At 42.6% G+C, this 27,073-nt stretch overlaps 1 protein-coding gene across 3 annotated transcripts in view; it reads left to right on the plus strand.

Moving 5' to 3' along the window:
- The window catches only part of LOC121285011 (SPATS2-like protein), a 229,792-nt gene that overhangs the window by 96,747 nt on the left and 105,972 nt on the right, over positions 1-27,073 (plus strand). For all 3 annotated transcript variants that reach the window (XM_041201083.1, XM_041201084.1, XM_041201085.1), the window contains exons 2-7: positions 717-801; positions 4,667-4,775; positions 6,010-6,059; positions 6,151-6,406; positions 9,466-9,654; positions 26,889-27,024. In XM_041201083.1, the coding sequence (XP_041057017.1) occupies positions 763-801; positions 4,667-4,775; positions 6,010-6,059; positions 6,151-6,406; positions 9,466-9,654; positions 26,889-27,024 (779 nt within the window). In that variant the 5' untranslated portion in view covers positions 717-762. The remainder of the gene's footprint in view (positions 1-716; positions 802-4,666; positions 4,776-6,009; positions 6,060-6,150; positions 6,407-9,465; positions 9,655-26,888; positions 27,025-27,073) is intronic.

Genomic DNA, 27,073 nt, shown 5'->3' on the forward strand with positions numbered 1-27,073 from the left:
AAGGCAGGCAGCCTTTATAGTATTTGAATGACCTACCCACCTCCTGCGGGTGAATTGTTTGCAACCTCTGTCAAAACCAGAAGTGAATGGGCTCGAGGTGGGTTGAGTTCCTATTTCAGATTACATGAATTCTAACCTCTGACCTAACCCCAATCCAACCGCTCGTAGGAGTGAGGATTCAGCACAAAGACTTGGCCATTAACCACTGTTCCATTTTTTTGGTGTCCTATAATGCAAATCTAATGGCTAGAGGAAGATATATGAGTGATGTTTGGTACATAGTAAGAGACTACTAATTGGATATTGCAGGATAGATGTAGTAAAGGTGAACAGAGGATGATCATAATACATGGATTTTGGCCTGAAACACTGGGTAGAAATGGCTTGGAGAATATAGGTATTGATTGATTAATCAGATTCCTGGATCATTGATACTGCTTGTTTCTAAATGTTTTCCAACATTCCTTACTGAATGAAGTACTTGTATTTTGACAGAATATAAACAATCATTATTACTGCCCGAAACCCTGATAGATGAATTTATCAGACATTAAGTTAATAGAATGAAGTAGCTACTGCACAAATGTTACGATTAATAATATTTCTCATAGCTGTGTTAATCTTAAATTGGCATAACATTAGTTACAATCTTAAAAAATTGGTTAGTTAAGACACAAGCTTAAATTATTGACCTTTGTGATTGGTTACTCCTGCAGGTTCAATTGGAATTGTGTTTGAATTCAGGCTACCATCAAAACAGCAATGTCTGAAACCAATATTCAGGAAAAGTTCAAAGAAAAGGTAAGGATTCAGCACAAATGCCCAACATTATATTTATATTTATAGGTTTTAAATATATGAGAAGAGAAACCAGTGTGATAGGTTTACATTGTATGACATGCAAGTTAGGAATTTAATATTTAAAATCCAACATATGCCTATGGTATTTTGACAATGGTATTGTGACTAAGCTTTTCGTGTTGATTAATTTCTGTAAATATGAGAGCTTTGCAGTTTAATTCCAGTAAGTTTTGTATTTCAATGTGCTTATTTAAAGAAATAGCTCTTTGTTTCCTAAACATTGTTAGCACAGTTTCACTATGCTGACTCATTGGTCCCAATATTAAATCTTGGGACAGTGAAAATGAGGACATCTGATCCAACTGCCATCTTGCCATGTCCCAATGTTAAATTAACCTTTTGAGCAGAACAACCACACATAAGAGGCCAGTCAGTACCTGACGGCAATATTAGTCAGAGGTTTAACGATGGCTGCTCCATCAGGGCAACATGCCAGGAAAGTGGACCATGGGCCTGAAGAGGCCCAGGCAGCTAATTTTTAAAACTCCCTCGCAATGCTCACAAGATGTCTTGGGCCTTCCTTGTCCCGGACAATGTAAAAATGCAGCAAGTTCTCAAAAATTATAGGGAGGCTAAGAGTGAAATGATATTTGCCTAAAGCAACTGGCAGAGCATTGTAAATCAATCAGCAAGTTTTTCACAAGTCATTCTGTTTCTCTTAATCTCCTGATTTTGCTGGCTGATTTGGGCCTTAATAATGTCATGCATCCGGAAATTTGCCGTTAGGTTCTCAGGAAGATTTACCCATTGTGTCTTCCAATGTAAAGAGGCTATAAAAAGGTGCCAGCAGAAACACTGGACTGTTTGCAGCTCACCTTGCATCCTTTATTCCAATGGTGGTATGACCGGAGAAGGAAGGCTGGAGGCCTGGCATGTGCTGTTGTCCGAACTGCCAACTGTATCAGGTTGGTGCACTCCAGTTGTTGCTGTCCCATGTGGCTCTGGATTTATGTCCCCATTGATAAGCTGGATGGCTGATCTAATGACAGCTATCAGATCCTGAAAATCCTGAAAGAGAGCAATATGCAATGCTGCAGTCATGGTCTGGGAGCCAGTGTGCTGGGTCCTATCTATTCTCTACCATACTCCAGCAGAACAATAGTTTTTACTCTCCATGTCTGGTTGTTTATTTGATAGGAGTTGCAGATTCTAGTGAAGGGGTCACGTGCTCCACTGGTGACTGTAATGAAGAAAAGGCTTCCCTAATATTGCTGCAGTTGAGAATTGTTGGCTCAGATTTACATCAGCCATTTCCTGTATGTCTCTGGTGAAGCCTTTGACAAGGTCCCACAAGGGAGACTTAGAAAGAAGGCAAATGCACATGGGATACGGGGTAATTTGATAAGGTGGATTCAAAATTGGCTTAGTTGTAGGAGGCAGAGGGTGATGACAGAAGGATGCTTTAGTGACTGAAAGCCAGTGTCCAGTGGCGTACCACAGGGATCTGTGGTCGGTCCCCTATTCTTTCTCATTTATATAAACGACATAGATGACAATGTGGGGGGTAGGATTAGTAAGTTTGCGGATGGCACAAAGATTGGCTGGGTGGTTAACAGTGAGGTTGAATATCTTGGGCTACAAGAAGATATAGACGAGATGGTCAAATGGGCAGATAAGTGGCAGATGGAATTTAACCGTGAAAAGTGTGAGGTGATACACTTTGGAAGGAGTAATTTGACAAGGAAGTATTCAATGAACAGCATGACACTCGGAAGTTCTGAGGAACAAAGTGACCTTGGCGTGTGTGTCCATAGATCTCTGAAGGCGGAAGGGCATGTTAGTAGGGTGGTGAAAAAGGCATATGAGACACTTGCCTTCATCAATTGAGGCATAGATTACAAAAGTAGGGAGGTCATGTTCGAGTTGTATAGAACCTTGGTGAGACCACAGCTGGAGTACTGTGTGCAGTTCTGGTCACCACATTATAGGAAGGATGTGATTGCACTGGAGGTGGTGCAGAGGAGACTCACCAGGATGTTGCCTGGGATGAAACATTTAAGTTATGAAGAGAGATTGGATAGACATGGGTTGTTTTCATTGGAGCAGAGAAGACTGAGGGGCGACCTGATCGAGGTGTACAAGATTATGAGGAGCATGGACAGGGTGGATAGGGAACAGCTGTTCCCCTTAATTGAAGGGTCAGTCACAAGGGGGCATAAGTTAAAAGTGAGGGGCAGGAGGTTTAGGGGGGATGTGAGGAAAACCTTTTTTACCCAGAGAGTGGTGAAGGTCTGGAATGCACTGCCTGGGAGGGTGGTGGAGGCAGGTTGCCTCATATCCTTTAAAAAGTACCTGGATGAGCACTTGGCACTTCATAATATTCAAGGCCAAGTGCTGGTAAATGGGATTAGGTAGGTAGGTTAGGTGTTTCTCACATGTTAGTGCAGACTCGATGGGCCAAAGGGACTCTTCTTCACTGTGATTCTGTGTGATTCTGTGACTGACCTTAGGGCCTGTATGTAGGTGTGATATTCCTTGAATATCCTTCTTCTCAGACAAATCATTATGAATTCTGGGTCCCAAAACTTCAAAGCCATGGCCAGCCTTCTCCTCAGCTTCTGCTCGGAAGTTTATTCAGCTTTCACCTGTTGTGTGAATCAACAGCTGCCACATTCTCACAAACACTGAGTAATTTTTCACTGGTGAAAGTATCTGAGATGGTGCCTGGGAGTGATGAAGGAAGTGATGCAGGGGATGAGTTAGCAGAGGAGAAGAAAGGCAGGCAGGGATTATGTGCAGGAACTCATGTGTGGGCTTTAATCCATCTTTATTTCTCCCTTTATTATCCTCTCCCTCATCTTCCTCTTCATCATCACCATAAGATGTAGTTACATAGCACGAGGAAGGACTGACTGTTGATTGCATGTGTCTGGCTTTAAAATGATTATTAATTAAGTGACAAAATGATGCTATTCTTTAGAGCACTGCATGAGACACAGAATCAATGTTTTCCCCATTCAGGGATACAGAATGGCACTAAGCAAAAAACTAGGCATAACATCATAACTTCAGACAATGAACTCTCTCCTCCATCTTGACCCCTTTTTAAATCCATTTTCCCCCAAAACCCTACCCCACAAGGCCATCTGTCACTTGTTCTGATGTTTTGCTTTCACGGAGCGCAGACCTTTGTTCTATTATTAACACATTCTGCTATCTTCCCTTTATGCCACTATCAGCACCTTCTTTGGTCTTTAACACTACCATTAACACTCTCTTTGTTTTGTGTCCATGACATCTTTGTCAATCTCTCCTGAGCACCCACCTGTCCCTGACCTTCCATTTTGCTCCACCTGCTCCAACCCCTCTTAAACAGTACAAAATCCATCACATTTTACCTCTCTTTAGCTCAGAAGAAGAGTCATATGGACACAAAACATTAACTCTGTTTCTCTCTCCACAGATGCTGCTAGACCCACTGAGTTTTTCCAGCATTTTCTGTTATTATTATAGCATCATAGCAACTTTTTACAGAAATGTTAACTCAGAAGGAGGTCACTCGATCCAAAACATCTGCTCTAATGCGAGTTCTTCAACTGGAGTTGCTGACATTAATCCCACTTTCATTTCTTTTTCCTCCTGTATTCCTTATTTTTAATGATGTTCTAGTCTCTCCCTTATGATTCTCATATAGAGAAGGGAAGCTAGATCAAGAGCAAATCAAATTTTCAATATATTTGTCTCTGAGGTACTTGAAGCCTAGAACAGGAAAGAATGGGAGAAAAAACAGCAAGTGTGACCATGAAAACATCATCATAAAGTAAGAGTGTTATCAATGAATTAACGAACCTGTTCCATATTCCAGATCACTGCTGTTCGAACTGTGGTTCCAAACAGAAGTAACAATGAAATTGTCTTGGTGCTACAACACTTTGATAACAACGTGAACAAGGCAGTGCAAGCTTTCATGGACGGTAAAAGGATGCTTCTGCCTTTGTTGCTATTGTTAATAAGTTTGACAATTCCCTCAAACATTTAGTTCTCTCTTTCACCATAAAACTCTTCTTAAGATACATTGCATATTGATCATATCCACTGCTTAATTCTCAGAAGCAGTTCAGAGTATAATGCTGAACCATATTAGTCTGGTAATAAGATTTTACAGGTGGCTTCCTTAATGCGTGATGTCAAAGGGGTGAAATTCCCTTTTTAATTGAATAAGCAGGAACATCACATTTCCTCTGTTATTAATCACCCAATAATGAAATAGGTTTTTCAAAAACTATTAACATGCATTAGTTATGGAGAAAGAAGTCATTCTTAGAGGAATTTCAGGACTACATAAACCCCAATATCAGTGGTAATGAAATTAAAAGGGGAAAGAGTTTATATCATAAAATCAGTGACAGCAAGGTCCCAACAATCCATACGGATAGGTCTGGCAGCATCTGGCAAAGAGAAATAGAGTTAATGGTTCGAGCCTGTATGACCCTTCTTCAGAGCTGAACAGAAGTGGAAATCTGATTAAATGTATACTGTTTATGGGGGACTGGGTTAGGTGGAGCTGGATAGAAAGTCAGCAATAGGTGGGGACAAAGGAGGGATTGACAAAGCTGTCATGAATTAAAGGACAAAGAGAGTGTTAATGGTAGTGGTTAGTGCTAAAACCTTTATTAGCACTGACCACTACCATTAACACTCCCTCTTCCAATGCTCCGATCAATCTATCCTTAGCCAGAGAATCACGAGCAATGGCTTCTCTTCCCACTCATGCACCACTACTTCTGGTGTCCCCCAAGGATCCCTGTCTTTGGATACCTCCTATTTCTCATCTACATTCTTGGTAACATCATTTGAAACCAATTTTCACATGTACCCAGCTCTATCCCACTACTGTAAATGTACTGGAAATGCAGTGCCATAGAGACTGCATTGAGATATGTAAACAGGATTCCCACAGGATTCCAACAAAGTTGTAACAATGGGAGTGAGGATAGTTCCAAGGAAATTCTGGGCCAAAAGGTTAGAACAAATACTGCTGAATAAACAAGGAAATAGGGATTCAGTAAAATCAATTCCTTTTTCTTCATCTTATTCAAGTCCTGTTCCACACACTTAACTAGTAATTTTAGTTCATTGCTAAAGAAAGCTATCATTAGGTAACATTGAAGTTCAATTATTGATAGTTTTTTTCCTGATCTTTGTCAGGTAGCGCAGTGGAGGTTTTGAAAGAATGGAACGTGCCAGGTAAAAAGAAGGTAAGATTGAGAAGCCTTATTTTCAAACGTGCAGCACTAAATTGTATGTTTTGATTGGCTATATGAATAATATAAGAATTATTTCACCTAGCACAATAAAAAAAGAAAAAGGAAACCAAAACAGCCAAATGGCCAGGTGAAAGAAGAGAAGAAGAGACCTGACGGACTGGGAGAGAATGACGCTCTCCCCCTATCCAAAGGTGGGCTGAACGGCTACCATGCCAACGGCTCTGCAAACGATGATTCCTCAGTGGATTCTCTCAGTGAGAGGATGGAGACTGTTTCCAACGATGAGAAGGCAGCAGTAAACCTGGAGTTACATCAACTGCAAGCTCCAGAAAAATCAGGTCAGCTCCCAACATTGTTTTATCTGTTAAAATTAGCAAGAGAATACAAAAGGAAAGTAGAAAATGCTGGACAGCATCTAAGAAAAAGATTTGTTAACATTTCAGGTGTGACATAAAAAAACCATTTAGCCTGCTGAGAATGTGCAGTCTGTTCAGTAAGGCAATGGCACACTCCTCACTTTGTACAATATATAACTCAGTTACAATGCACTATGGTACAGTAAAAGTTGGATTGGGTGAAGATGACGGGATATCATTTCGGGCTAATTTAGATCAAAGTCTCCAGTAGAAATGTCGAGCTATTTTTCTCTATTGCATACTGTGTTCTGAACGGGACTCTACAGGGGTGTCATTGGCCTTGGGCGGTAACATAAATGGATGATGATGAATAGGCAGCTGGTTCCACAGCCTGCCAGACTTTCTGTTTCATTGAAGTCAATTCAAAAAGCAATCAGGCAAAGTGTGAAATGGGCTGTTATGCTAATTTGCATGCGCTCATTTACATTATTGTCCAAAACGAATTTCACCCTAGCCACTCTGGACTGCTTGTGTTCTGTAAGTTCTAACTGAGCACTGATCACAGATTCAACAGTTCCTTCCCTCCAATTATGAAAAAAGATAATCTCTGTCCAGTGATTTTCCCACAGCACCATGCCAGGATCTGGGAACCCAGCATTCCAATGGGATAGCCAGTTACACGTCCAACGCATTAAGCTCTTTAGGAAGCTTGTTAAGGGGCCTATCCGGTGCACAATGGAATTTTTAAACTTTATTTTGGCGAACCCGAACAGTTTAGTGCACAGCTATTGGGTTTGCCGCAGGGCCAATTAAAGATTTTTTGTCTTAGTGTTGAAATTGTTTTTTCATTGACCTATTTGTGCCAGCATGAGCACCAGACCTTTATTTTCGTTACCTTTCATCACTGTTGATACTGTAGGCCCTTTAAGGAGCTGGTGCTCTCTTTTGCAAGGCAGCAGCAATCTCCAATGTGGCCATCACCTGCCTTTGCCGTCAGCACCAAGCAGGCAGCACCTGCCTCCTGGAGGCATTTGACACCTCTAATTGGGTGCCGGTCTCGACCCCTGTCCAATTAGGCCATTTAGGTCTGGACTTTCACAATGACAGAGAGCTTGCCCATCATTGTAAAAATGGTGGAAGAAGCCAAAATCCAGAAGTCCCCATCCTGAACTTGGCACCTCCCATTTTCATGGGGTCAGGGATGGGCACGAGTCAGGATTTGCACATGTATGTTTCATGGAGGCAGCTGCCCATATAAAACAGCAGCTGCATCCAGTCATGCTTGATTTTCATTAGCCAGAAGTGGAAAACAGTGCATGTGCATATTAGACCTGGTAGGAACAGATCTAAACTTTGTGGACTCCTTTGGTGAGATAGGGTACCCTTTTAGAGAGGTAGCATACCCCTTTGGATATGGTCCCTGGACACCTTTGGGGAAGGTCAGGTGCCCTTTGGGGGAGATCAGGTGCCCCTTGGGATTGTTAAATGTAGACATGAATGTGTGTTAAAAATGCATAAACTCATTAACTGTCTTTGGAATTGTCAAAATGATCTGTCAAAGGCAACTGTCAAGCTGTCAAGCATTTAAAACTCCTGCCCTTTAATTATTTGAAACAATGTCTAGAGTGTTTAAAAACATCATTACTTGTGTTTTCACTCTGTCTGTTGACATAATACTGTGGGTTAACATCACTGCATGACAGATTTAATGAACTTCTATTATTAAGAAAGGTGCCTTCCATTTCACAGTTTGATTGACAGCTTCAAGTGGTTATAGACTCGTTGAAGTGGGACTATGAATCCCAATGTATGTTTTAATAAGGGATTAAGTTAATGAATGAAATGTTTATATTATAAGGAAGTAGTTGAAGTAATTTAAATAGGTTGAATAGGTTTTTTATGATGACTTTTTTTAAAAATAAGTTTGCTTTGTTTTATTTTATTTAATCTCAGCATGGGTCCTGAGGTGTGCTCATGGTAGATGCTGGGTGATTTGGCATGGTAGGTGTAAGCGTAAAGGTTGATTGGTGGGGGGGGGGGGTGGCATGGCTGAGCATTATTTGGCACTAAATTACTGAGCGGCCATAAAGGGCCAGGGGATGGGTAGAGGAGCATAGATCATCATTCGGGGTGTGAAGGGTTATCAGGGATGAGTCGAGTGGCATAGGTTAGCATGGAGGATATGAAAGCCATGGGGGTGAGTGGAGGAGCATAAGGTGGCACAGGTTGGCATGGATGGGGCATTGGAATTGTGTAGAGAGTGAGGGGGCATGAGGCTGAGGGCCAGAGGGTTGTCATTTGTTTTATTGTTTTTTTTATCTTGGACATGGTGTTGGAGCACAGAGGCAGGCCTTCTGCCTCTTCACCTGCCTGCCTCCAAACACCTTCCAGGGTGGTGGGACTGACTCCCGGAGAACCCCGCCACTCTGGAACAAAAATCCCAACTTCTGGGGCACTTTTTCCCAGGACAGGTTTGCAGAGCTGGAATTGTCCCGACTCTGCCCTCCCAACCCAGGAGCAAAAACGTAGGCTTTGCACTTGAATATAGCACTGCGACAGCAACATAGCTGGGGCGCAGGGCTGGGACCCAGAATTCATCCTGGTGTCGGGTCTCCGACCCACAGGGAATACTCGGCCTCACATCTCCAAACTTCCAAATATTTGGGTGCATGATGTATACAGATACTATCACAAAAGATTCAGGCACCTTTCTAGAACTGGCAGCATGGATTAAAGTGATTCAACCATAACATCAAATGACAATACCTGTAATAGCAAAAAAAAGTTCATAGAAAAACGGTAAAATAAATGAAGCTTTTCCATCACAATCTAGGTCTTGGAGTGCAGGTGGTCAGTTAATTTAACAATTTTCAGCCAACAGAAGTATTTTTGTGAATATTATATATGGATACTAGGTTTTTCTGATAATAAAAGCCTCACACTGTGGTGGGAGCTGTATCATATATACACTTGGATATTTTATAACCTACTTCTATTTAGGTAACCTGCATTGAAATTGTTAACTTTCAACCTTTTTCTAGTTGGTTTCACTCCCAAAGAGGAAAAACTGCCTTTACAGCCAATGCCTCAACCTCTTCATGATACTCAAAAATGTCAAATCAACAGATCAACCACAAACAAGGCAAAACCAAGAGCTTTGTCTGGTTCCCAATCCGCTGCTCTGCAGTCTCCAACAACAACAGGAGACCTGGTACCAAACAAGAAAAGAGGTAAAACGCTAAGTCCTTGCAATGTGGAGTAATTACTCAATGTCAGCATGATTTGTTAAAGGCAAATTGGGCCAGATATTCCGCTATCGGAAGCAACAATACTTAAGTTGCTGATGTGTGTTGGGACTTCAAGGAAGTCCGGACATAAGCACAGGCATTGTAATTACCCAGTAACCTTCTGATGCGTTGATTTGCACTGCCCAGGACCCTCCGTGCAAATCTCTTACATTGATCTCACTGTTGGAGACTTGGACTAGACATATGCAAAATACTCGGATACTTACCCTAGATTAACTAGACACTTTACTCTCCAATGCAACTCAGTGATTAACAGCATAACTCAATGCACCACCCCCACACATACCCCTCCCATATCCCAATCGACCCCCGACCTGACCACCTACCCCACCGACCTGACTACCGACCATCACTGACCTGACTACCCATCCTCCGAACACCCTGACCTGGCTACCCATCTGAAACCCCCAACCCAGCACCACCACCCACCCCCTGCCGAACCAACTCTCCACCTCCCCTGACCCCTGTGTTCCCCTATGACTATGTATCCCTTGCTGTGCTTTTCAATAATTGTATTTGAGCAAGTTGACCAGCTTTTAAAATATCTCCTTGCAATTGCAGAGTGACAAGGAAACACTGGCTCCATGTCAGACCTATGGGCGCCCTCCAGCACTGATCCCACACTGGAGTTTATGGGGTCAGTGACAAAGCACCTGATCTGCATGAGGCAAGTGGGCACAGCCACCACTGCAGACACTTGCCTATTCTATGACTACTTTTAATTTAGGCAGTCAGAATAATGATAACCACAGGTTCTTGCCATATTGCATTAACTTTAGTACTGTGCCATGATAATGTCAGGCAGGAACAGATTGGATTCCTTTACTCAATAAATTAGTCTGCAAGCATGTAGTTACAAATTATAATTACACATGGTGTTACAATTCAGGCCATCTCCCAACTCTCTGTACTCTCTTCACAGTAAATGCAGCTTGCATACGCAGGTCTGTTTCCTGTGATCTGGAACATACACTCTTTTATATGTGGTAAATGGAAATAGACTATGCACTGTAGGATTGCCATTCACCATTAAATCATGAGTCTGAAAGCTGCCATGCTCCTGTGCATTCTAAGTGGTAGAGAACACCATGCCATGAGACCATACCATTTGTGCCAAAACTAGTAATTGAATTTAATTACAAAAATTAGAATTAAACATGAGCAAATGGATTTATGCAAAATAGTCAATAATACAATACATGGCTTACATAGTACTAACGTAAAAATATTAAAAGTATCCAGAATCTTGAGAGTCTGTCTCAAGATCCTTTAACCAAGTCTTTGAAGATACAAATGTGGAAGTCCTTCCACTCACAGAATCCTATTTGACCACCACCACAATATTCAAACAAATGGTGAAAGAAAATGAACTGCAGAATAGGGAAAGCTGTCCACTTAGAAGAACACCCAGGTCACAGCAATGCTTTCATATCTGGTTTCTTCTTTAAAGGCCCAGATTCATTGCTAGCAGGCAGAGGAGTGGTTTATTAGTCCAGAGTGAAACTAAAGCCAATTAGAATTTTATCCCCTATGACACTCCCTTAAAGCTTGTGACAGTTACAGACCTGAGTTAAACTACTTCTACAGTGGCACTGTTACACAAGTGCATTATTTTCTGGTTCTGTAAATAATAAGTCACCATTGGTTCCTCAGCCAGGAGACATGGTTCAAAAAAAGGCAGCCCCTGGGTATTAAATATTCCTGCATACAAGGTGTACAGGAATGATAAGGAAAGAAAGAAAAGAGGAGGGGTGACAATATTGATTAAGGGAAATATTACAGTGTTGGAGAGAAGATGTCTTGGTGGGGTCAATGACAATCTATTTGCTCAGAGTTAAGAACCAGTAGAGGTACCATTGGACTAGTGGGTGTATTCTATAATTTCTGTTCACCTTCATCTTAAATGGAAGACCCCTTATATTTAAACTGTGTGCCCTAATCCTACATTACACCAATGCGCTCTAAAGCTGTAGCAAGACTTCCCTACTTCTACTCCATCCCTCTTGCAACAAAGGTCAACATTCCATGTGCCTTCCTAATTACTTGCTGTATCTACCTGCTAACATTTTGTGATTCATGTACAAGGACACGCAGATCCCTCTTTTCCATAGCATTCTACAGTCTCTCTCCATTTAAATAATACCCTGCTTTTCTATTCTTCCTGACAACGTGGACAACCTCACATTTTCCAACATTATACTCCATTCACCAAATTTTTGCCATCTCACTTAAACAATTTAACCTTTTCAGACTCTTTGTATCCTCTTCACACTTGCTTTCCTCTATCTTGGAATTGTCAACCAATTTGGCTACAATGCAGTTGGTACCGTCATCCAAGTCCTTAATAAAGACTTTAAACGCTTGAGGCCCCAGCACTGATCCTTGCAGCACTCCACTCATTAGTTTGCCAACCTGAAGGTGATCCATTTATCTCGATTCCCTGTTTCCTGTTAGCTAGCCAATCTTTTATCCATGCTAAATTACCCCCAAAACCATGAGTTCTTATCTCCTGCAGTAACCTTTTATGTGGTACCTTATCAAATAAATGCCTTTCGGAAATCCAAATACACTATATCTACTGGTATCCTTCTGTCTGCCCTGCTTGTTTCACCCTTAACCAATAAATTTGTCACCATGATTTCCCTTTCACAAAACCATGCTGGCTCTGCCTGATTGCATTATGATTTTCTAAATGTCCTGGTACTATCTCTTTAATAATGGATTCTAACATTTTCCCAATGACAGATGTTAGACTATCAGGGCTATAATTTCCTGCTTTCTGTCTCCCTCCTTTCTTGAATGGTAGTGTTACATCTGTGGTTTTCCAATCTGCTGGGACCTTTATATGCACCCGCTATCTTTGCAGCCAGTTCTTTTAAGCCCTAGCAGTCAGGCCATCAGGTCTAGAGGACCCCTCAGCCTTTATTCCTATTAAGGTACCTGGTACTTTTTCTCTAGTGATCATAATTGTCTTAAGTTCCCCTCACCCTTCTTTCCCCTGCTTTTTAACTATTCTTGGGATGCTTTGTGTCTTCTACTGTGAAAACAGATATAAAATACTTGTTCAGAGACTCTACCATTTCTCTTTTTACCATTATTAATTCCCCAGTCTCACCCTCTAAGAGACCAATGCTCACTTTTGCTACACATGTCTCTTTATAGTAGGTTGGAGAGAAACTTAGTGAATAAATGGATAAAGCAACAGGTGTTATCATTCTAAAAACAAAGTGAACTTGGGTTGCCTGTTTTTCAGCTACCAATGAAGTAGTGGGGGAATCCTGTTTAAATGGTTAAAGACATACTGGGCATGTTAACTGAAGGGACATCTGCTTAAAAAATTAAGAATAATTTTAACATTTCCAAAACGACATGATGTTCCTTTGGGAACTATAAAACCTCACTATACTTCCTCAAAGCAGTAAGTGAAGCCCCAGCTTGCACTGAACAGCTGTTTACCTCTGGAAGTTGTCATTCATCCTTCACACTTTGCTTAATTCTCTCTGAATGTCTGTTGCATTTTAAAGACGTAATATTTATTTCCAGTTTATCTCTTGCTCTGCTCCATTGTTGTTCATCAGGAGGTGCCTGAACTGAATGAGAATTCTCTGCAACAACGTTTGTCAAAAAGTATTGAAATTAAGCAGCGCACTGCAGGAATGCTAGGATAACACAACTGACTCTGCAAACATTTAAAACTGATGTCGAAAAATTGGCAAGCTGTCAGTTTACCCTCCTGGGTACATTTATCATTTATCAATTCACACCTGCTGAGGACTTAGCTGTGCAGCCCGGAGAGGTACCAGATTCTAACCATGCGACCTGTGCTGAGTTCTCTATTGCTAGCATGGGCAGCATTAGGAATGCCAGGATTGGCCTCACTGGTCCTGGACTGAGGAGTGTAAAATTAGCAAAGTTAATAGTGACTGTTAGTCAGCAAATCCTGGCATGAGTCCATGTGTGTGGACAGCAGGTGGAAACAGCATCAGGTTCAATCATGAGGGTTTCCCAGGTTGATTAGCCTGCCAACTCTCGGATTGGGTTTAGAGGACATGTTTAGTGCCAGATGCAAAGTTACTTTGGCTTCTCAGCTGGTGCTAAACTTATGGAGAATAAATCAGGTGTCAAGACGTTCAAATGAAGCCGAGTGAGTCCAAAGCCCAGGAATTCCCACTTCTTGGTCCTGGTGTTAGGTTGGGCCTTGCCCCTGGATTTCAGTTACATTTACATTGTAACTGCAGCATCTGTGAGAAGCTTTGCACTGATGCTATCATTAAAATACAAATACACTGGGCAGAATTTCCAAGACCGCTGGCGGTGGGTGTGATAGGTGGTGTGCGCAGAAAATATGGCATGACTTGCTTCACAATGGCATGAAGGCAGGCCGCGATCGTCCACTCAGCCTGCTGACGCCAGGCCATGTTTCCCGCCATCGGTCGGTGGGAAGCTAATTGTAATACATTACCATATAATTAAAAGGTCATCCCGCCGGGCCCCTGGAATCCTGCTGTATCATTTGTCCACATCAGTGGGAAAGCACACCGATGTGTTCCACAACAGCATGCAGGTGAAGTGCACTCGGCGGCCTTCACTTTGGGGGAACTGGGGTGAGTGAGCAGCACCGTTCTCCACAGCTCGCCCGTTGTTTACAGGCCTCAGGGGCACTGGGGCGGGTGGGAGAAACTAATGCTGCAGCGAGTAACTCACCTCCTGAGCCCCATCCACAAGTGTAACAACTGCGCTGGAAGGAGGACACTGTCTGTCTCTAGTTCCACTACTCCACAGATCACAACACACATTTAAATGATTTCTCCAGCTAGCTATACAGCCAAATATGTGCTTAACCTATGAATCTCAGAATGACCACTCAACGCCCAGGTTTCTTCAATAAACAGGAAAATTATTAGTTTATTATAAAACTAGACTTGTCAAGTAGAAGGCAAAGCTTATTAACATGCAGTATGAAATATGAAAGTATAATAGTTACTCTTTCTAAATACCCTAACTCTCTCTCTCTCTCTCTCATACACACACACACACACCAAAAAATAAATAAAATAGAGGAATTCTGCAAAGGTTCAAGGGAAAAGGACGGATGTTTGAGTCCTTGAAATGGTGTCTGGGTTATACGTTTGGTCTCTCAGCACTGATCTGCAAAGCAATTGATGACTCAAACTACTTTTCACATAGACGTCATGGAAAACTTGCAGTCGGTCAATTTCAGAATGTAGAAGGACTTCAGAACAACTTCCATTCACTTTTTGCTTTTGACTGGGTCTGGAGCTTCAAGAGCTGTTGTCTTTTTTACCCAAGCAGTTGATCCTTCTTGTTTTCTTCCCAAAAAGCAAAACCAGCCTACCAGCTTTTAAAACAGTTTTTCAGGGCATGTTTTTTTTTCAAAGCCATAAACCACCGTATGAGCCTTTTGTAAACAGTCCATTAGGGTCAAGAGGTTTCCAGCTTCTCCAAAAATGCTTAATTACCTTTTCTTGTAAAATGCGGTCTTTTCTAGGAACAGAAGCAGCCAGAGTCCTTGCATTAACCCTTCAAGGGACAGTGCCATATTAAAACACAAATTCTTCCAGAATGTTCTTAGTCCTTGGAGATGACCCATTTTCCATGATTAAAGTATTTATGACACAAAGCACAAATCAGGAATGCAATGGAACATTCTCCACTAGCATGGATGTAGCTCCAACAATACTCAAGAAGCTCAACACCATCCAGGATGAAGCAGCCTGCTTGATCAGCACTCCATCCACCATATTAAACATTTACTTCCTCCACTAATCTTACACAGTGGCAGCAGTGAGTGCCATCTCCAGGATGCACTACAACAACGCACCAAGCCTCCTTCAAAAGCACCTTCCAAATCCATGAACTCTATCACCTAGAAGGATAAGAGCAGCAGCCACATGGAACACCAGCATCTGGAAGTTCCCCTCCAAGCCACACACCATCCTGACTTGGAACTACATCGCTGTTTCCTCACTGTTGTAGGGTCAAAATCCTGGGACTCCTTCCCTAACAGCACTGTGGGTGTACCTACGTGGACTGCAGTGGTTCAACAAGGTAGCTCACCACCACTTTCTCAAGGGCAATGAGGGATGGGCAACAAATGGTGGCCTAGCCAGCAATGTTCAAATCCCATGAAAGAACTTTAGAAAATTACAACTTTACTATTAATTATCAATGCAATTTCATTTGTTACTGATAGAATCAAAATTCCTCAACCTCTGATTTTCCCTCTGTGAACTGTTCCCCCCCACTTTGGATTCTCCATCTCCAGTTTCCTCACTTCCCCTTCCCTACCCCCCCTTCCTATTGATCGCCCCTCTTCCCCATCCCACCCACCACCCCCCGTTTCCCTCCTCCCTTTTCTCTGACTTAGTTTCCCCTCTTAGTCTGATCACTAATTATTAGTACTTAACGCACAATGGCTGCTGTCATGAAACCACAAGCATAAATACTCAACTATAGGGAGCCCAAACATTATACGGTAAACTCAATAACATTTATAGAAGTCATGTGATTAGATGTCATGTGATTGGGCATTGCCTTGTCAGAGGCCATGAGGTCAGAATGTCATGTGATCAAACATCCAGGAAATACCTCCAGCCAGAGTTGGACAATCCTAATGAAGACCCATGTGAAGCATTATCACAGATATAGACTAGTTGGGCAAAATGGCCTGTTCCTGGGTTGTAATTTCTCTGTAACTCTAGGTAAGTTGTTTAGTGATGAAGAAAGGATGGTTAAGTAAAGCTTGTGAATGGATTTTATATAGGAAATAAAACTTTGCATTTGTTGGAAAATAATATATAGTGCTGTCCCACCCTGTCAAACCTGGCCCATCCTAATCAATGATTGCTGGAAAGATGCACCAAATGATCTCAATGCAGATTGTGATGTAAAATGTTCCCACTTCCAGATGTGGCTCGGCAGCCATCAGTTTCATACAGCTCATGAAGCCAAACTGTTCACAACAAAAGGTCCTCAAAGAAATAGCGGTTATTAAATAATGTAAAACTCTTGAGTGCAGCTGCAGAATCCAAGGCCATACATTTTATCCATCCTCGGGTGGCAGGCTGACATATGAGGAGAGATTGAGTCGGTTAGGATTATATTCACTGGAGTTCAGAAGAATGAGGGGGGATCTCATAGAAACCTATAAAATTCTAACAGGACTAGACAGGGTAGATGCAGGAAGGATGTTCCCGATGGTGGGGGAGTGCAGAACCAGGGGTCACAGTCTGAAGATATGGGGTAGACCATTTAGTGCTGAGATGAGGAGAAATTTCTTCACCCAGAGAGTGGTGAGCCTGTGGAATTCACTACCGCAGAAAGTAGTTGAGGCCAAAATATTGTATGTTTTCAAGAAGGAGTTAGATACAGCTCTTGAGGTGAAAAGGATCAAAGGATATGGGGAGAAAGCGGGAGCAGGCTATTGAGTTGGATGATCAGTCATGATCATAATGAATGTCACAGCAGGCTCGAAGGGCTGAATGGCCTACTCCTCCGCCTAGTTTCTATGTTTCTATGGGCAGAATTTTGCCCTTGTTAGGTGGGTGGGCCCAACCGGCTCAGCGGTGGGTGGGCAGCCAATCGCCGCCGCCGAATCGTGCCCCGCCGCCATTTTGAGTGGGCGGGCCAATTAAGGCCCACCCAGCGGGCTGCCCAACGGGAAGCGCTATGTGCTTCCTGTGCAGGGGGGTAAGGGAATCCCCAACTGTCAAAGTGCACATTATTGCGTATGCGCACGAAAGAGCGCACATCTCCCTGAGACTAAGTGCTGTCTCAGGGAGATCAGTGAAAGCTTTATAAACATCAAAAATAGAAAAATAAAAAAATTATTAAAGTGTCCCCCTCATGTGACAATGTCACACAAGATGGGACATGTTAATAAATATCACAGAAACTTTATTAAACTTTTTAAAACAGACATGAAACCTCATCCTGCCCATGCTGTCTGCCCGCTTTCCTTAATATTTAAGTGGGGCGGGATGACGTTGGGGGTTCCTCCCAACATCATCCCACATCATTTTCACGTCGGCGAGTGGGCCCCGCCCCCAACTCACTGACGGAAAAATTCTGGCCTATGTTTCTATGTTTATGAAATACTGAAGGGGAACCAAACCAGGTGATTAGCTGCTAACTTTCAATCTCAGCATGCAGTCCAGATAATATCCTTCTGTATGTTTAATGTTTGGGACCTAATGGACAGGATTTTGAGCCTGAAGCTAATTTTAAATGGGAATCTATTTGGAGAGGGTGCCAAAGTGCCATATCCATTCACTTAGGTAGGAAGAACAAGGACAAGGAAATATGAAATAAGGGGACAATTCTAAAGGAGTTAAGGGGGGACCATAACATTGAAGGTGGCAGGGCAGGTTGAGAGCGCAGTCAATAAAACATAGGGATCCTGTGCTTTAAAGATAGGGGCATGGAGCACAAAAGCAAGGAAGTTATGCTAAACCTGTATAGAACACTGGCTCAGCCTCAACTGGATTATAGCTGGGATTTTCCTTTCTCAACTGGGGCAACCACTGAGATGTTCACCATTATTGAGGTTTGCAATGATTGCGACTTCCAGCGAACACACATGCTATAATCCAGCAACTGGTGTGTTCCTGAATGGGTTCCAGAGCAGCCCCCACTGCTGGTCTCACTGCGCCTATTCTGAAAGTAGCGGGAACCACTAATTTGAAAATTACACCTGTTTGCCCTCAACTTTCAAAGATGTTTCTGAGCAAAAGGTTAGGGCTGATAATCACAGGCATAAATCAAGGAGCCAGCCCTCCACATGATTATCTTCCCATCCACTAACTAAACAAATGGTTGGTAATTGTGAATAATAATGTTTTTCTTGATTCTCCTTCACCCCCGACTCATCCAGCCAGCCCCTACTGCTGCTCCACTCCTCCTCCCATTACTCCTATATCCACCTCCAACACCACCCGCCACCCAACACCCTCCTAGTTCCCATCCATCAAGTGCTGCTTCCGATAGTAGTGGGATTAAGGAGCCGAGAGGTGGGAGAGCCGGAGCGGAGATGGGCAAAGCCCGAGGAATGGGGGAGGAGCTGGGGATGCAGTGGGGAGAGGAACCAGGGTTTCAAGGGGCAAGGAGATGTGGGTGCCAGTGTGGCAGGGGGTGGTGGAATTTCAGGATGGAGAGGAGCTGATTGGCGTTAATGCCTGAGGCACAAGCCCAAGCAAACTTTTAAAAATTGTTATAGAGGTGTTAAAAGTATTTAAATGGTTATAACTGTTTTAAAAAGTGACAAAACAATTGAAATTATTAAAATTATGAAAGTAAACTTATCTGTTATTGAGCTTAAGAATGACCTCAAGGGTCATGCCTTCAACTCGTGATGCCACTAGGGGTGTGGCTTCACTGACAATACTGGGAGGCCTCACTGCTTGTTCTGATGCTAGGTCTTGCTGCAGGAAGAAGAGGAAGTTTTCACTGCAGCCTCCGGAGAAGTACTCATATTTTCACAGTCTCAGAGTCGGAAATTTAGATGCTACTGTTGCCATGGTAGCCAACAGCAAATTAAGTGCTCCCGTTGCCAGTCAAAGTGCTTCTGCCTGTGGAAAAGTCAGTCATATCCAGATGGCCTCCAGGAGTAGAGGAAACAGTAATGCTCCAGGTCATGACAAAACTCCAGCTCTCAGCCAAGCACCAGCTTGAGGTTGTGGTGGATCTAAAGCTAGCTCAGGAGTCTGGAAGTCCTCGAATGCGCATGTGATAAATAAGGAAACCAAAGTTGATGTTATCGAGGTGGATGATCAAGAGTTGTACTCAGTCAGAGAACAAGAGAAACATTACATAGAAGGTAATAATGGGACTGAAGATATAATTCCAATCTGCACAGTAAGAATCAAAGTCAGAGATTCATAACTTACTTTCATTATCGACACAGATGCAGCAGTGCCTGTAGTATATTGCAAGGTCTGAGCATTTTGTTATGTTTCTCTCTCTGTTGTGAGGTGTAAATAATGTTAGTTCAATAATGGCTACCGGCAGTTGAGCATGTGTTAGCCTGAATGCAATACACAACAGAAAGATGATAATGTGTCTGGGATGGAATTTTCTTTTACACTTCCTTTGAGAAATTATGGATTGACGCATTTTTTTGAAACTCCTGAAGTTTATTTTGAACAGTTTGAAAGATCGCTCCCTGTGCATGGTATTCAGGTACACAGTGAGTCAGCAGGGTACGCAATTGAAAAATGGCACTGAAGGCAAATTTGGGGACAATGGGGAAATTCAACCCTAACAAAGAGGACTGATGTAATTACAAATGAAGGTTACAAATTTGGCTGAAGGCAAATAAAATAGATGAGAATAAAATAAATTTTTCCTCACCACGATGGGGCCAGATTCTTTTGATATGGTGTCTAACCAAATGTTGCCAGCAAAACCCCATTATTAGGGAATACTTTTAAATTAATTAGATACTAGACTTGTGTTATGACAAGTCTGAGAATGAGATTGCACTGAGAGTTGGGGAAGAATTTTCCCCAAGTTGGGGGGAAGTTCAGGAATGGGTGCGTGTGGGCATGCCTCCAATCAGCGCCCCTGTTTGGGGGCACGCTGCCATTTTTCATGTGTGGGCCAATTAAGGCCCACCCAGCATGACGTACGCCAGGAAGCATTATGCGCTCCCTGTGCGGTGAGGGTGGGGGGTGGATTCCCCAAGCCAAGAGTGCGCTCTTTCTCGCATGTGCACGAAGAGCGCACTCATCTCCCTGAGGCTAAGTGCTGCCTCAGGGAGATCGGCGCCAAATTTTAAAATGGTACATGTAGAGAAATGAAATTTCCCTGACATGTCCCCTCATGTGAAACTGTCATATGAGTTGGGACATGTCCATCACTTTTAAGTAAACGCTTATTAAATTTTTAAAAACCTACATGAAACCTCATCCCGCCCGTGGATGAGGTTTCATGCTTTTTCTGAAGAGGGCTCCCGGCCTGCCCGCCAACCTTAAGGTTGGATGGGCAGGTCCATTAACTAGTCTAATTACTTTTTAAATGGCCTCAATTGGCCGCTGACAGGTCGGCGGGCGCACAGCTGATTCGGCTGCACCCCCGTCAGCCTGAAAATTGAAATGATGCAGGGTGAAGTCGGGAGTTCCGCTTGACGTCATCCCGTGTCATTTCACACGTCGGTGAGCAGGCCCCGCCCCCCCCACTCGCCCACCTCAATATCCTGCCCTTGCATTCCTCAAAAGGAAACAGTTGCCAAGTAAAGATTGTTGCAGGTTATATTCTCAAATTAAAGAAACTCTCTCATTACGGTGGGCATGGCACAAAATTAGAAATCAACCTTAGAGAACCAATTATTAGGAGGCCTGAAGAATGATAAAGTGCAAGCCAAGCATTTGAGCAAAGGCAATAAGCTGACATGGAAGGATCGAGGCCTGTGATGAGGCCACAGCCATGGAAAAAGCAGAAAAAGATGGTTGCAAATTGCAAGGGAGTTCTTTTCCTGAGCCAGCAGTGGAGGTCCACTGGATTTCAGCAAGATCCAGGCCAAGGCAACCAAGTTCGCAGTCTCAGAGTCAGGAATTTAGAGACTACTGTTGCCATGGTAGCCAACAATGATTTAAATGTTCCCATTGCCAGTCAAAGTGCTTCTGCCTGTGGAAAAGTTGGTCATATCCAGATGGCATCCAGGGCCTGAATCTTCTGGTCAGCGTGTGGGGGTGGGCCCTGCTCACCGATGCGTAAAGTGATGCGCGGTGATGTCAGGCGCGCATCCCAATGTCACCACGCATCATTCTGATCTTCGGTTTGGTGGGCGCACACCAGAGTCAGCTGCGCACCCACCGATCTGTCAAAGGCCTAGTAAGGCCATTTAACAGCAGTTAAACTAATTGTCTGGACTTCCCACCCAACCTTAATGCTGGCGGGCAGGCGAAGAGCCCAGGCGGCCTTTGCATTTATCATGAAACCTCATCCACAGGTGGGATGAGGTTTCATGAAGGATTTATAAAGCAAATAAAATTTTTTATTAAAATTCTTTGACACTGTCACGAGGGGACATGTCCGAATAATTTTTTGAAATCTTCCTTTCAGATTTTCATAGTGACATTAAACTCCCTGAGGCAGCTCCACGCCTCAGGGAGGTTTCTGCGCTCTTCAGCACACATGTGCCCGCTCCCACTCAGCCCTCCTGACAGGGAGAAAATTTTCCCCCAGGAGTAGAGGAAACAGGTAATGCTCCGAGTCATGATAAAGCTCCAGCTCTCAGCCAAGCTGACGTTGTAGATCTAAATCTAGTTCAGGAGTCTGGAAATCCTCAAATGCGCATGTGATAGAATGGAAACAGAAGTTGATGTTATCGAGCAGGATGATCAAGAGTTGTAGTCAGTCAGAAAGCAAGAGAAATAGTACGTAGAAGATAATAATGAGGCTGAAGATATAATTCCAGCACCCACAGTAAGAATCAAAGTCAGAGATTCACAACTTACTTCCATCATTAACACAACCGTAACCGCGCCTGTTATCTCGGAAGCAGAGCACAAGAAGTCTCTACGTCACATTCCCTTACACAGAATGGGTGTAAAACTGACCAGTTACTCCAATAACATTATTCTAGTGTGAGGTCGAGTTACTGTTAGGGTGGAATACAATGATGCATCCCCTTATTTGTCATTGGTAGCAGTGGGAGGAAACAAAGTCTCCCTGATGTGAAGAACTTGCCTTAAGAAGATACGGTTAAATTGGGTCAAGTTATTTACAGTAGGGATCAGTAAGAGTATGTCTGATATTGCGAAAACCCTAAGAGAGCATAAAGTGGTTTTTGAGCATGGAAGTCCAAATGTTAAAAGCAGGCAACGCAAGATAAAGGAAAAGGTGCAGCTGGCTTTTAGCAAAGTTAGGCCAGTGCTTTATGCACAGTTAGAAGCAGTAAATAAAGAACTGGACAAATTAGAAAGACAGGCGTAATTAAAGTGAAAAGTTGTGAAGGTTATCTCAGAATGAGAAATGATCCAACCAAGGTTCCTTTCTTTCCATGATCAAACACAAAAAAGCAGTTAGAAAAATACATGTTGATTCCTTTGAAATGGAAAGGAAAGACTGCTTTGTTTTGGTTGATAGCTTTAGCAAATGTAGAAATACAGACATATGAACATATGAAATAGGAGCAGAAGTAAGCCATTCGGCCCTTCCAACCTGCTCTGCCATTCAATAAGATCATGGCTGATCTGTTTGTGTTTCGAATTCCACATTCCCATCTAGTCCCAATAATCTTTGATTCCTTTGCCTAACAAATTTCTATCTACTTCTGCTTAAAAATATTAAATGACCCTGCTTCCACCACCTTCTGAGGCAAGCAGTTCCAACCTCTGAGAGAAAAAATTCTCCTCATCTCTGTCCTAAAAGGGTGACCCCTAGTTCTGCACTCATCCACAAGAGGAAACATCCTTTCCAAATCTACCTTGTCAATACCATTTAGGATCTTGTATACTTCAATCAAGTCACCCCTCACTCTTCTAAACTCCAGTGGAAACAAGTCCAGTCTGTCCAACCTTTCCTCGTAAGACAACCTGTTCATTTCAGATATCAATCTAGTAAACTTCCTCTGCATTTACATCCTTCTTTAAATAAGGAGACCAAAACTGCACACAGTATTCAAGATGAGGTCTCACCAATGCTCTGTATGACTGAAGCATAACATCCTCACTTCAAAGTTCAATTCCTCTTGTAATAAAGGATAGCATTCCATTCGCCTTCTTAATTACTTGCTGCACCCGCATAATAAGAAGCCAGTTACATTAATTGAAAGTATGTGAGAAGGAGGGAGAAATAAGTTGTTCTTTTCAATACTTCTTGTTTAAATGAGATTTTTATTAACGACATGCTGGTGTTAAGGCAAAACATGTTTTTTACTTGTAAATTACTCTGGAACTATCAGTCATATATGTTTTGATTGTGATTACAGTAAAACAAGTATGCAACCCAATCTGTAAAATTTTCAGGTATTGTTGATGTTGATTAGTCATTTTGTATTCTAGGAAACGATGTACATATACTATTTTACATTTTAATGTTTAAGTTGTTTTTTTGAACTGAGGTGGGAGTGTAGAATATTGCACAATCTGAGCATTTTCTTATATTGTCCTCTCTGTTGCTCTCTCAATTAGAGAGGGGTAAATAAAATTATTCCAATTATGGCTGCCTGCAGTTGAGGATGTGCTGGTCTTACTCAGTGCAATACATAGTCAGTGGCAAACACACAGCTTCACTGCTCAAGAGGAAAATCTGGGCCAGTATGTCCAGTTCTGGGCACCATACTTTAGAAAGGATGTGAAGGTTTTAGAGAGGATGCAGAAAAGGTTTATAAGATTGGGGAAGCAGAGCTGTTCTCCTTGGAGAAGAGAGGATCAAAAAGAGGTTTGATAGAACTGATCAAAATCATGAGGAGTCTGGACAAAGTAGTTAGAGAGAAACCATTCCCATTGCTGAAAGGATTGAGAAACAAAGGGCACTATTTAAGGTGGTTGGCAAAAGAAGCAACCACGAATTGAGGAAAACCCTTTTTAAAGCAGTGAATGGTTATGATCTGGAATGTACTGCCTAGGAGTGTGGTGGAAGCAGGTTCAATTGAGGCCTTCAGAAGACGATAATTATGTGAAGAGAAATATAATTGAAGGATTATGGGGAAAGGGTGGAGGAATGGGTCTAGGAGACTTGCACTTGCAATGAGTCAGCATAGACACAATGTGCTGAATTGCCAGTTTCTATGTTGTAACAATTCTATGGGCAGAAATTTTGGGTCGGTGAGCAGGGGAGGGCCCCACTCGCCGATGTGTAAAATGACGATGATGATGTCGGGCATATGTCCCGATGTCACCGCGCGTCATTCTGATCTTCAGTTTGGTGGGTGCGCAGTGGAGTCGGCTGCGCGCCCGCCGAACTGTAAAAGGCCTATTAAGGCCATTTAAAAACTAATTAGAAACATAGAACCATAGAAAAGTTACAGCACAGAAGGAGGCCATTCGGCCCATCTTGTCCATGCCAGTCCGAGGGCATCCAGATGCCCTTTCTAATCGCACCTTCCTGCACCCGGCCCATAGCCCTGCAGCTTACAGTACTTTAGGTGCAGATCCAGGTATGTTTTAAAAGAGTTTAAAGTTTCTGCCTCTACTACCAACTAGGGCAGCGAATTCCAGGCACCCACTACCCTATACGTAAAAAAGTTCTTCCTCATGTCTCCTCTACACCTTCTGGCACTTATCTGGAACCTATGTCCCCTTGCTCTAGAATTCTCCACCAAGGGAAACAATTTTATCCTGTCCACTCTATCTGTTCCCCTCATTATTTTGTACACCTCAATCAAGTCACCTCTCAGCCTTCTTTGTTCTTAGTAATTAATTGAGCTGCCCGTCCAACCTTAATGTTGGCGGGCAGGCGAAGAGCCCAGGCGGCCTTCATATTTATCATGAAAGCTCATCCACAGGCAGGATGAGGTTTCATGAAGGGTTTGTAAATTAAATACATTTTTTAAATTAAAGTTCATTGATATGTCCCAGCTCATGTGACACTGTCACATGAGAGGACATGTCTTAAATTTTCTTTCCTTTATTAAAACTTTAAAAAAAATCACACTAATCTCCCTGAGGCACAGATTTCTGTGCTCTTTCATGTGCAGGTGCGTGAAAGAGTGCAGGCCCCAACTCAGCCTCCTCCCCCCGCCCTCACAGGGAGTGCTCAGAACGTCCGGGTGCGTGTCACGCTAGGCGGGCCTTAATTGGTTGGCCCACAATCAGCTGCGCGATCGCCCACGCCCACTGCCACCCAACCCCCCCAGACAGGGAGAAAATTCTCACCCATGCATGGGATTTTCCGGCCCTGGCTATCACCGGGATTAGTCAGTCCTGCCGAAAGTCAATGGATTTTTGGCTGGGCTGTCGAATCTCCTGCGGCAGATCCTTCCGTGACGGGGCCAGAAAATCCCGGCCTGTGGTTCTATAAATGCCTTTTAAATAATTCACATAATAATTGTCTTTTTGAACAGCTTCAAGCCATAATTGTGAAAAGTTGTAGGGATATATATGGATATCATTACTTAAAAAAAACTCTCAAAGTTTCTTGCAGAGACGTCTGGCTGGCAGAGCAGAAACACTTGGCAATAATGCTGCTATTTTAAGATATTTTAACTGCTGCATTAAGTTTGAAGCATTAAGAGAAATTTACAGTGGAGGTGTGTATTTGATATGAGTAACCACACATGTACCCTGGAACAGAAGCCTGGCCCTTCTTGTCAGACAACTTCACACACACTCTACTGGCAGATTGCAGAATGCTGCTGGCAGAGCAGAGGCCATGGAGACCAGAGAAAGGAGGGAGTGATATAATAATAAATGCAAACAAATCAAAGTTTGTCATTGGGAACTGGATTTGTTTTTAAATTTTGAATACCTGTTGAGAAATTGCCTTCGGATTGTTATCCAGTGGAATTAATAAACATGACTTTTGATTCTCCCATTCTGTTGCATTAATTGAACCAATGGGCTGGTTTGTTATAAATCAGTGCCTAGTGCCCATCCATACAAGTGTGGTGTGTAAAGAGTCACATGGATCAGTATAACCAAAACAAAGGTTAAATTTAACAATGCCTTGAGGACAGGTGTCTCTGGGATGTAAAATGAAGTGTAATAACTAAAGCCAGAGTGAAACAATTTCTTTAAAAATCAGTTGATATAATAAACCTGCAATGTACATCATGATTTTATCCAAAGATAATTATTGGGTTTAACTTCAGGGAGGCTACTACTTGGGCATGCAAGTGAATTCAGTTGGGAAAGATCGTTGATGGACTAAATAATAAAACAATCCTCTCGCCTCTGAATCCCAAGCCAGACTTGGGATACAAATTTCTTCTTAAGTACAGCTGTTGAAACCATCAATTGCTTTATTCAAAAAAAAAAATTACTCTCACTTGCATCCATACATTTTCTCTGAAAGTGAAAGGGCTGCTTATGTGTCTGCTCAGAATTGTGGCCAATGACTGTGTGAAGAGTTACATTGACTGTAATCCTACAGTCAGATTGGTTACAGACACAATTCATAACCACCCTAGAAAATAGATAAGATATTACAAAACTACTTAATGATGACACTGAATTCTGTGTGTCTCAAAACAGGTACAAGCATTGAAAAATCAGTGAAAGACCTACAGCGGTGCACTGTCTCTTTGGCCAGGTACCAACTCCTGATCAAAGAGGAAATGGATGCCTCTGTGAAGAAGATCAAGGCTACCTTTGCAGAGTTGCAGGCCTGGTAAGTGATTCTAAATTTTATACAGCGCAAAGGAAAGGTTTAACATTTT

The sequence above is a fragment of the Carcharodon carcharias genome, chromosome 12, assembly GCF_017639515.1.
Source record: "Carcharodon carcharias isolate sCarCar2 chromosome 12, sCarCar2.pri, whole genome shotgun sequence".
NCBI lineage: Eukaryota > Metazoa > Chordata > Chondrichthyes > Lamniformes > Lamnidae > Carcharodon > Carcharodon carcharias.